General features: G+C 37.4%; 1 protein-coding gene across 14 annotated transcripts in view; it reads left to right on the top strand.

Annotated features, from left to right (window-relative positions):
• The window catches only part of Unc80 (unc-80 homolog, NALCN channel complex subunit), a 187,544-nt gene that overhangs the window by 56,178 nt on the left and 118,747 nt on the right, over positions 1-12,619 (top strand). For all 14 annotated transcript variants that reach the window (XM_070018095.1, XM_070018011.1, XM_070018052.1 and 11 more), the window contains exon 23: positions 9,961-10,173. In XM_070018095.1, the coding sequence (XP_069874196.1) occupies positions 9,961-10,173 (213 nt within the window). The remainder of the gene's footprint in view (positions 1-9,960; positions 10,174-12,619) is intronic.

Genomic DNA, 12,619 nt, shown 5'->3' with positions numbered 1-12,619 from the left:
AGCACCATATGCTTTTCTATCAAAAAGATTATTTAAATAGTTTGGAATGGCTATCTCTGGACATAGAAAATATTCTTAAATGTATGTGAAGAAGATCGCTTTAAAAATGCTCCTATCGCCGGGCGCTGGTGGCTCACGCCTGTAATCCTAGCTACTCAGGAGGCTGAGATCTGAGGATCACGGTTCAAAGCCAGCCCGGGCAGGAGAGACCGTGAGACTCCTATCTCCAATAAACCACCAGAAAACCGGAAGTGGCTCTGTAGCTCAAGTGGTAGAGCGCTCGCCTTGAGCTGAAGAGCTGAGGGACAGCGCCCAGGCCCAGAGTTCAAGCCCCACGACCGACAAAAAAAAAAAAAAAAAAAAAAATGCTCCTATCATCTGATAAATTCATAATAGAAAAGTACAAGAGATTTTCAGTTTTTAAAATTCACACCACACATTCTTCATAAATTCTTTTAGAATTGGATGAAAGTTAGGAAAATCTTCCCAAGAAAAGCCCACTTAAAGAGAAAATTTAGCATATGATGTCAGAAAATTCATAGACTCCCCTCCAAATCCATCCATAAAGCCAAATGTTAAGAATTCCGCCCAAGTGAAGTAATCCAGGCTCAAAGAAACATAGGTCCCATGGTTTCCCTTATTTACAAAAACTAATATACATCTAGGATAATCTTACCAAACAAGCAGAAAAGGTCAAAAGCTATGTACATATGACCATATACGATGATGCTAAGCGAAATGAACCCCAAGAGAGGGACACAAGAAGTTTTATCTTTGTGGCTGTTATTTTTAATGTACTTATAATGTACCATGTGATTTTTTTTGTTTCTCTTGTATGTTTTTTCCCCCATAGTATAACCTCTGTTTTTACTGTATTTGATTCCGGTGCCCTGCATCTTGTACATACATTTTTCTACTTTGCAGAGGGGAAGGAAAATAACAAAAAGCTGAAATAAGGATACAGGTTGACCCATTGTAACAATGAGATGTACAAATTACTATGTTGAAAATGAACTTTACAACTTCGTGGGGGTGAGGGAGGAGTTGGGGAGGTGGGGAGAAAAGGGATAGTAGGGGTAAAACAAAGGAGAGAGTAACAATGTTTGATAGGAAATGTATTCATTACCTTACTCATGTAACTGTAACCCCTCTGTACAGTATCTTTACAATAAAATATAAAGAATTCTGCCCAATAGATACATACTTCTGTCATAAAGAAATGATTTCTTTCAATAATTAGAATTGCTTTATTACTACTTATTGTTTATATAAAAACAAGAGGAATCCTTTCATATGTTATATGGAAATCTTTTAAGATTTATGTAAAAATGTGAGTCCATGAGAGAAACAACTTGCTGACAAAGAAAACAACACATATTAGGACTTGAATCTTTAATCTCAATGAACAGACTGATACCACCTTCCAAGTGAGTGGAGATTACATTAGGAGAACTATTGATTATATTGATAATATATAATAATAACTATTGATTATATTGATAATAGAGTCTCTTAGGTATTGCAGTTTCATTCTTTCTAGTCAAAATTCCTAATTAATTTTGGTTTCTAACTGCTATAACTCCTCACTTTCCAGAGCTTTGATACAGGAATTTCCAGTTATAACTATATTCTGTTCCTCACTAACATGATTATAGCCATTAAATTCAACTGGAACTCATAGAAATTTGATTTTCCTTATTTCCTTGTCAACATAAATAAGGCCAGACCTCTAGATTCTTAGACCTTTCGTGTGGGTCCTATTCAGGCCCTCTCTGATCTTTGTAATTTCATCAATCTCATAAATAAGAAATGCTTTATATAAGTTATTTTCAGATTGCTCTAGATGCCCATTGATGGAGTATTCTGCATTGGAAAGTAATGAGCTCTTTGTCACCAGACTGGATTTATTTGAGGCCAGTGTGCACGAGGGTGAAGCAGTGGCTGGGCAAATAGGAGTGTTCATTTCATACCTAGGAGTCTGGCTGTAGATTAATGCCAAACTGTGTGCATACTTCAGAAGTCAAAATTCCAAAAGATGGAAACAGTCAAAGTTTTAAAAAGCCCAGTATTATGCATTAACAGACAATGAGACAGGACCGTGTAGACCTTGTTGGTTGAATAAAGGTATTGTTGGTAATAATGATAACAATCATAAGGATGATGGTGGTGATCGGGGTTGTGGTGGTAGTTGGCAGAAGTGGTAGAAGGTTTAATAATTGTAAGAGTTTCATTATACTGGACAATTTATAAAGCACCTTTACATTCTTAATCCCATTTCTTGGTGTAGAAAAAAATAATAAATCCAGGACATGATTTCCAATTAAAAGCATATTTGGAATTAGTTTTTCAGCTATGGAAAAATGGACAAATTAACGTGCCTGGTGAATTTGGACAGGCAAGCTGAGAGAAGGGGGCATGTAAATGCCTGTCCTTTGTACTTGAATGAAAGAAGCATTTGATGTTTATTGTCATTTATACAGGTGTGACAACTGAGTTCATAGCTATTGATGTGGGATAGAATTTCCTTGTGATTATTCACACTTTCTCATATTTCTGTTTCTACATGCATTTTTAGCTATTGTTTTCTGTTTTTTTTCCTAATACATAATCTATCTGATTCCTATCTTTCAGGAACACCTCAGTTTTATAACATGATTATGTTTTCCATTGTATTTATGGTTTTACTTTTATATGTGTATATGTGTACTTTTATATGTGTATATATGTATGTATTTATGTATGTATGCATGTACGTGTATATAGAGAGAGAAAAAAGAGAGTAATGTAGATATAAAAAAAGACAGAATCTTAGTGAAGATCAGTTGGACTAGCTTTCTTAGCTAGTTTTCTTGAAAATGCCTTTTTAAAATTTGAATTCGGGGCCTTGCATTCACCTCTCTTTGCTTGCTTGGCTAGTTCTTTATTACTTGAGTCACAACTCTAGCCATGCTTCTTGCTGATTAATTTCAGGGATGGCATTTTACAGACTTTTCTGCCTGCCTGGCCTCAAACCAATCTCAGACTCCTAAATAGTTAGGATTACAGTTATGAGCCACTAGTACCTAGTTTAAAAAAAAAGCCTTTATTTGGATCTACACTTGAAGATGCTTTTTCTGGAATTACAATTAGAGATTGACATTTTCTTTTCTGGCTTAATCTCCTACCCCACCCTAGTTTCCATTAAAATCATCTTTTCATTATTGATATTTTGGAGTTTCACTAAAATGTTTCCAGCATTTTCTTTCTGTTTTGCACTCTATTGGATCTTTAATTCTTGTAGTTATCCTGATGTATCTAGGCAGGAAATTCTCAGCTACTTCTTTGATATTGTATCTTTGACATTTTATCTCAGCTTTCCTTTTATCCTCTTCATATTTTTCATTTTTATCTCTTTGTATTACATTCTCAGCAATTTTCTCCAATATTTCTTCCATTTCATTTTTTTCTCCTTTCAACTGATCCTGTAATTCTTGACTAAGGGCATATTGTTCACTAAGGGGTACTTGACACTGTCCAGAAGAATTTTAGGTTATCAAAGCCTGGATGGCATCTTATGCATTCATACCAAAGGTATACATTTTTGTTCTTCCCAGGGCTAAGTGTGCCACCCACGAAAAGATAATGATCTGGTCAATACTCCAGATATTAGAAAAGTAGGAGCTAATCTGCCTTTTCATCTTACCTGAAGCATTTTATATTTGTAGTACAGCACAACATTTTTATTTGTAAAAGTTCTATTCTTTTTTAAGCCTGCCTGGTCATCTTTGATACTCTTAATTCCTTCCACAGACTTTCCATTTCCATATTAGCCTTTAATCCAGTAAGGATAGTTTTTGTGACTCTGATTCTACACTTGGCTATTTCTGCTGACTCTTGCTCATAGTGGATTATTTTATTTGGTCTTTTTACTGTAAGGCCCCCCTGAAAACTTTATCTATAGGAATTCCTTAAATCCTGTTTAAAGTAATGTCATTCAGTAGTCGGCAGCCACAGCATCGCCTGTGATCATGTTAGAAATGCAATATTACAGAGGCTGCAATATAATCTTTGCAAATGAGGTCACAGATATTCCCAATTGACTTTTGTGCACACCCAAATGTAAAGGTTTGAGAAGGACTGTGACACATTTCACAGAGAAGTATTTGAATTGTTTCTCCAAGAGAGTCTTTGCATTTGTTTTGTCAGACATCTGGAAACATTACAAACTTGTGATCATTTTTAACCTATTTTGGAGGCTTGGGAGAGGATGACTGCTGTGTGCATTCTTTGCCCCAAACTTGTAAGCATATTTGAAGATTTGGCTAGGAGTTTTCATACAAGGCATTTTCCCTCTCTCCACCCCCAATTCTTACGTTCTTCCCAGAGCCAAGTTGAATCAAAAAGCAGCAAGTCAGCTTCTGTGGGGCCGATTATTTTTAGCATTCATCTATTGAGAGTGGTTGTGCCTATGATCCTAGTCTTGCAAAAGATTATCTGGGGCTGGGAAGGTGGCTCAGTGGTAGAGCGCTTGCCTTGCATGCTCAAGGCCCTGGGTTCGATTCCTCAGCACCACATAAGCAAAAAGAAAAAGTCCAGAAGTGGCGCTGTGGCTCAAGTGGTAGAGTGCTAGCCTTGACTTGAAGAGCTGAGGGACAGCGCCCAGGCCCAGAGTTCAGGCCCCACGACCGGACCCCCCCCCCCCAAAAAAAAAAGATTATCTGCCTTCACCTCCCATCTGCTTGGGCTTAGATCTTTCACTTTGTGGCCCATGAAAAACCAGTGTTCTTGCCTCTGGATAGTCAGCAGAAATCCTTAGGGCAAATATTTCTGTGTTCACTCATCCTCACCCCAGCCCCACTTTACTTTTCCCTCCTTCCGGCTCTTTAGACACCTTTTATCTCACCTTAGAAACATACGAAACACAAAGCATTTGTGAGATATATTACCCAACATTTTTTAGATGTTCTACACTGGCAGAAGTTTGTCTTTATATCTAATCCATCATACTGTCAGAAACAGAACACCTCATGTTTTAAAATACTCACAGTATCACCAGGATTTCAGTATCAAAATGACCATGTGCTAAGCAATAATGCTTCTTCCAGCCTGCCCACAGCTATTATAGAAATGGGCAGAGACAGGGGTAGCCTATCAGCCTAGAAGTCTGTCATTTAATGATCTCTGTCTGGCAGAGAATTCAATGCAAGACAAGTAATACATACTGACTCACTGCATCTGCCCTCCAGCAAAGAAGGTTCCAATCCATTCTAAGACCCATAATAGCTTCTTGTTCTCATTGGATTTTAAATAACCAGATAACTTTCACCAGCACACACTTTATATTTTATTGCCAGAAAATAAAATGTTATGTAATTCCCCAAGGACCAACATAAAATATTCAGTCTTTAAAAACAGTCAGTTCTGGTTTAGTGTTCTATGAGTTTTGTGTCAAAGTTTCTTCTCGAAAAATAAGCTTAGATAGAATCCTTCAGCAAGAAAAAAAATCTATTGCAATTACACCCTTCAATTAAAAATCCTATCTTGGTAATAATATTTTCTAGGTCCCCAGGCAGAAGAAAGCACAGCAGTTGAATTAGTGTCCAAATTCTCTGTTTCACTTTCATAAAGGAACCATTCAATACATGTAACCATCTTACAAAGTCCAGGAGAAATGGCAAAGGAAATAATGGAAAGGAGCTGGATGTATGACATTTTCTAATTATGGAATGTTGAAGAAATCCAGATTATGTAGTAACATTCTCATGACTTCTTGTAACCTCCACAGAAAGACCGGGTGAAACATAAAATTGCTGATAGCCCACTAGTTTTGACTCTTAATTTTAGAAAGAAAAAAAAACACTTGGCTCAGCCTAATATTTTGCACTCCTGATTAAAATGTATTTTTTCCTTGTCTGGGAACTATGAAGTTAAGACATAACAGCATAGAAGCAATTCTGGGTTTTTATAATGTCTAAAAACCTGATCTGGAGGAAGACAATGTGAATAAGAAAGAAGAAATTTTAATATATCTGCTTTTCTTTCAGGGCCACCAGCAGCATTTTCTTTGGTATGCCAGGGATTTCGTATTTTGTTTCAATGTTCCTTTGTGACTATGACTCTGACACTCTGTGGTTCTTTTCAGCCATGCAGCATTCTTCTGATTCATTTTCTCCATTTGTGCTGTTTTTCTCTGTGATGTGAATCCATCCCTATCCATTCTGTCATGCCTCCATCCTTTGCTGCTTCTGCAGATTGCACTGAGCCATAAGAGGTAAGCCCCATCAATAGAAGGAAGGTTGACTTCTTTTGTGTGCAGGAAGAATCCTCTATTTCAGGTATTCTATAGCCCTTCCCTTCTAGTGAACACTGCCCAGCTACACATGGAAAGGAACTCATAGAATCATGTGTCACAGTCACACCCAAACTAGAATGTCTCAGATACTATTGTACACATTGTGAATTCAGTTCTGGTTGCTAAGTATCTTTTTAACTCTGTGTTAGGTCCACCAGGGAAAAATGGCCCCTTCCCCTTTGTTCTCCCTCCATGCACACGTGGCCCTCTCTAGAAGTCCCCGCCCAGCACCTGGGGGCAGTGGGAGGTTCCCCCAGGCTCAGAGGTCAGTCCACATCAGCTGCAGCCACACCTCCTCCCTCCCCTCCCTATATAACCTCCTCCCTGCCATAAGCCTGCCCTTCTCTGCACACCTCCAACTCAAGTAGGCCGGTGGTTTGGTTCTGCTAATAAGCTCTCTTCTGCCTGAACAACCACACACGGAGGTCTCCTTTCTCCAAACCTTACACTCTGTGCTTCACAACTTCCTTCCATTGCCTGCAAAGCACAATACCCAGGGCTCATGCTCTGCCCTCTTGACTACAGAATTCCCAAGTCTGCCCTCCATCCGCCCAAGATCATGAGGACTATTATACAAAATCAGTGTTTGAATGAAAGTATGTCATCATTCCTGATGAGTAAGCAGTGGCATTTCTGAATGATACTGTGTTTGATTATGTGAGCCAAATGTATCAGGTGTAACCCACCTTCCCCTTGGTGTTAATGCTTTGTTCTTATTAGAAAACATTTTTATATCAATCTCAAGTTCATTTCTAAACATAAACTTGAATTTCCAGGGCCAAAAATCCTATTCTGGTAACACAATGTTTTGATGTGAACTCACAAAATGACTGCAACTTTCTAAGCAACCTCACATTTAGTCACCCATTTTTGTTCATCCTCTCTCAATTGCCACTTCCCAAGAGCCATGCAAAGATTCTCTGCCTCTCACATCTGGTCTACACCAGGTTACACCCTTACTGATCCCATAGGAGTCAAAGTTTACATCAAAATGCTATTTTTCTGTGGTGTTTCTATTTTCCTATCACTAAGCATTTGAATTTGCCTTGCTTTATATTGGGAAGATGTCATATTTTGACAAGCTAAAAATATGTTTGCATGGCTAGCCTTGCCCCCCCAGACTGGCATTTAGTTTTAGAGACAGATGTCTCAGCCTCTTTCCAGACACAGACTAGCATATCTGACATACTTAGTGAAATAAATATTTAATACAAGAAAGTGTGTATATTTAGACAGTATAGAATGGCACCACAATATGGGTGAGTTCAACGCAGAAAGTCGTCTGAGTTTTTGCAATGTATAATTTACTAGCCTTGTGACCTGTTTCTAAGTTTTGTCCACCCCCCCTCCACACAAACACACGAATGATAGATTATTTATTGATTGATTGATTGATTGATTGCCCTTCATGGGGCCTGAACTCTGGGCCTGGGCACTGTCTGTCAGCTCTTCAGCAGCACTTTTGCAGCACTGTGTGATGTGCTATGTAAAATTAAGTCCCTACATAAATATAGTTCTTATGAAAATTCTTGATATCTATATTTAGGATAGAGACAATGAAGAAATGCTTATTAGGTGAATTTGCTTAAATCATTCAATAATAGATGCTGTCGTACTCAAAAATATAAAGAAACCAGCTCTCCCTGAAGGGGAGGAGGGGAAGTAAGGTTTCTAAGAGTTGTAAAAAGAGTTAGCCAACTCTCCTGAATCATACAAGCGAGATTTTTTTTTCAGATGAAGAGGGAATCAAAAGGTTCTATATGTCATGAAAACAGCATTAGGAAGACTACAAGTAATTGATATAATTGGATTATAACATACTTAAGATGCAACTAGGAACGGAGATGAACCAAATCACAAAGGCTGAGTATCTTTACTCGTGATAGGATTGAGGTAATAGAACCTATCATAGAATTGGAGAATCAGGAATCAATGTAATTATATGCCTGTAACTTTTTAAAAACACTACATAAGATGGATGTCCTATATTTAAATAATGTCTAACCACATTTTATAAATCATCTTTTACAAACATTTATAAAATTATAAAAATGTAGATACTGAAGAGCAGCTAACATATATGTGAACACAAAGAACATCATGGTGGTCTTATAGATTTCCCTTCTCACTACGTGTTAGTGGAAAAATTGTACCTCATTTTTTTAAATCTTAAAATAAGGATATTGTGTCTAAGTCACAGTCGTTACTATTACTTACAAAAGTTAACTGACACAATTCTTTCTATCTGCTAATCCCTATTTTAGCATCATGGATGAAAGCACTGTTCAGAAGTATAATTACTTGAAATGATTAATATGGTTTCAATTTGAAAAATACTGTTACTGAGAAATCTATGGCTATCAAAGAATCTCCAGGTGATGGCTAATGTTGTGGTTTTAAAAAAAATGGCACAAATCAACATATATCTTAATGCTTTATGTATATTTTCTTATGGCTTATTAACTTTTTCATGGGAAATTTCCTCCTTTCTTTCCTTCTTTTCTTCTGTCCTACCTTCTTTCCTTGTTTTCTTCCTTTCTTTGCTTCCTTATGCTTCATCCTCCTTATTTTTAGCTTTTAGAAAGTTTAATAGAACGTGTTGTTTTTATTACCTTCTAAGTATCAATGAAAAGCTGTACTTTTTTTTCTTTTCAGCCACATTTTGACAAGCTGTAGACATATTTTATTTTCCTGAGGAAATATTGTGTTTTTTGTTTATCAAAATGAGTAGAAGGAAATTTTTCCTCTTGGAATTACGTAACTGGTCATAGCTAATACACAATTGTGGGCCTAGCAGCTCAACACAATAAAATAAGACTAGTTCCAGAAATGGAATATTTAACTATTTCATTTTAAATTTTAGGCTCAAAAATCCTTTATATTGGCCAGGTGCCAGTGGCTCACACCTATAATTTTAACTATTCAGGAAGCTGAAATCTGGTGATACTTGTTCAAAGTTAACCCTGGGCAGAAAAATCTGAGAGACTCTTCTCTTTAATAAACCAACTCAAAGGCTAGAAGTGGCTCAAGGAATAAATCTACAACTTTGATTTAAAACAAAAATCTAAGCAAGAAGTAAAGCCCTTTGGGAAGGGGTAGGTTTAAGGGAATGAGAATGTTGAAGAACATGACACTGATCAAGATGCATTGTATTCATAAACTGCTTTGTTAAATAACACCTCCCTTGTTCCAGTACTGAAATATAATAAAAAAAAAAATTTTAAGTAAGGCCTGGAGTTCAAGCCCCAGTACGGTTCACATACTCAAAAATAACCTGCATATTTAAAAGCTTACAAGAAGGCTCCTTTGTGTTCACATTCAAATCCTACTTGCTCTAAAATATACAAAACAGAGGAATGTAATGGCTTGAAACTCCTAAGAAGACTCTCAGAAATCTTAGTTACCAACTTCTGGTGCCTTGTTACTCCATATCCAAATTTGACTTGATGATTTCATTTTCCAGATTTCCCACTACTGTGCTGACACCACCCTGAGAAACATGGCCCAGCTAAAACAAACCATCCATGGAGGCTAAATAGAACTGAAAAATGGCACAGTAATGCCCTCCTAGGCCAATTTAAACATCCATTTTCTGAATCCTCTGTTCTTTCCTTATGAATCTTACCCAGGAAGCTCCTGTGGTGGCCAGAGCAGCCTTGTTCCTGGAGTGTGCCCGTTTTGTTCACCGCTGTAACCGTGGCAACTGGCCAGAGTGGATGAAAGGGCATCATGTGAACATTACCAAGAAAGGCCTTTCCCGAGGACGCTCTCCCATCGTAGGCAATAAGCGGAACCAGAAGCTGCAGTGGAATGCTGCCAAGCTCTTCTACCAGTGGGGAGACGTGAGCATTTGACCTTCTCCTATGACCCCTAGAGCATTTGAGTGCCGCAGATTAGTTGTTTGTTTGTTTTTGTCTTGAATATAATCTATTAGCTATCTGCTTTGTACATGACAGTGACCTTTACTGCTTTAAGGGAATACACTTTATTTACTCTTCCCGATAAATCTATGAAGTGAGATATTACTACCACCACCTTACTATTAATAAAAATGGAAGCTTTATACTAGCCAAGTCACTTGCCAGAATTTATGTATCTAGAAAATAGGGGTCACCAACATCCCATCCCTCCCATGTTGGATTTCAAAGCCTTGCTTGTTATTGCTATATTCAAGAATCAGCTTTTTGAAAATCATTGTTATAATGGTTAAATTTTTATATCTTGGTTTTGTTTTTTTTTTAATTCTCCAAGAAAATAAATTTTTTCCAGAAAATTTCTCTCCTAAATTTGCTTTGTGAATACCTGAAATCTTAGAAGCATACATCATAGTAGACAAAGCATGGGATTAAGAGAAGAAATATAATTTGAGGATGAAGTAGACAGTGGGAAGGGTGTGTGTCCATAATCACATTCTTCAAAGATGGTATCTTGTAAGTAATTCATAAAGCATGTGTTTACATGATGATTAGGACTCTGTAATAAGATGCTACGGATGGAAGCGTGAAGATTATGGGGAAGGTACACAGAGAGTTGGGTTTGTTCATTTAATTCTATTCTGCCCTTCTAATCAGTTGTGCAGGAATCTCTCACCAAACCTTGCCCCATCCCAGGGCTCGTTAATCTCAAATGTTACAACCTGGTTATTTCTGTGATCCCAAGATACTCAATAAGCTAAGTTTTCCTACTAAACATACTTGGAAAACTCAATCTATCACCTTCTACTTCTATTATTCTTATTACTAAAATAGTGAATGATATTTTCTAATATCATGGATGCCATTGGACCATCATGCTAACACCAGAGATGAATTTTTCTCAGAGAGAGCAGATTTTTCTATTCCTAAAGTTCAGGCAATTGGATGGAAAATTTAGATCACCAAATGTCAGAGAGCCAGGGAAGGTTGTTTTTATCTCCAACTCCCTTCATTTTCTACCCAAGATGACTCAGCCTTCTCCTAGCAAAAAGCTGTCCAATTTTCTGCAAAAGACTAAATCATTTAGAACATATCCTCTCTTGGGAAAATTGGAGACAGTAACTGTTTTTCAATTCTTGTAAGGTTGATGGTGTTTTGACTCCTTCTTATTATTTCTCAGGCAGAAAAGGTAATTAGTTATAAATAACTAGTATTTTAATTTCTTTATTTGAAGAGGTTTCCCTAGGAAGATCCTTCTTTCCCTTAGCACTAACATTAAAGAGCATGTAGAAGTTTATAAATTATGATTATGCATAATTTCTCACTCTGTGGAAAGTTCCTTCTAAACAAGAAGCAACTATAGGTTCCATTTGTAGTATTCAATAATAAAATGGAATCAATTACATGATAAATTTGGGTGTTTCATCATGTCTACAAAGGCATTCTGCCCCTTTATAGTTTTCAGTGCAAATGTGATCAATGAGGCTGGGTGTGGTTGCCCACTCCACTTAATTGCAACATCCAGAAGGCTGAAGCAGGAGGATTGAGAGTACCAGGGCAATCTGAGCTACACAACAAGTCCCTGTCTCGAACACAATCAATCAATGCATGCATGCATACATGCATGCATGCATACATACATACATACATACATACATATGACAGATAGGGTGTCTAAAGCTTGAACTGATCTGTTATTCAACCTACTAGGCATAGGAGAGATAAATCACTGGTGTCCCTTTATTTTTGAAGGCCTGCTACCTAGGATGGCTGTAAACACAGCAACTCAATGCTAACAAAAATAACAGATTTGCCTCTGATAGAATAAATCACCTTTAATGTCAACAATTTGTAGAATACTATTTAAAACCTATCATTTGATTATCTCTCTATTATAGTTATACTATTCTTCCAATTTTATCGTTTCCTCCTATTAACTTTACAATATGACAAATATGAAGGGTTTATTTCCACCTTATTGAAGTTGAAGTCCAGTGGCAAGATTCTATTGAACAATTGTAAATCCATCCTTCACACAGCCCTTCCAGGCAGCCTTTTCCTGCAAAAGTTCACAATCAAGTGAGCCTGAGACTTAATGCAGCCCAATCTACTGGCATCCAAAGCCCTCTCTCTCTCTCTCTCTCTCTCTCTCTCTCTCTCTCTCTCTCTCTCTCTCTCTCTCTCTCTCTCTCTCTCTCTCTCTCTCTCTCTCTCTCTCTCTCGATATTTGTCTTGGGGCCTGAACTCAGGTCTTGGGTGCTGTCCCTGAGTATTTTTTCCACAAGGCTAGCAATCTACCACGTGAGCCACAGACCACTTTGGCCCTTTTAGTAAATAATTGGAGATAAGAATGTCAGAGTTTCCTGCCTGGGCT

Source organism: Dipodomys merriami, unplaced genomic scaffold (genome assembly GCF_024711535.1).
Source record: "Dipodomys merriami isolate MVZ:Mamm:240054 unplaced genomic scaffold, mDipMer1.0.p SCAF_1, whole genome shotgun sequence".
Lineage (NCBI taxonomy): Eukaryota > Metazoa > Chordata > Mammalia > Rodentia > Heteromyidae > Dipodomys > Dipodomys merriami.
This window is presented reverse-complemented; position numbering and strand designations above follow the sequence as displayed.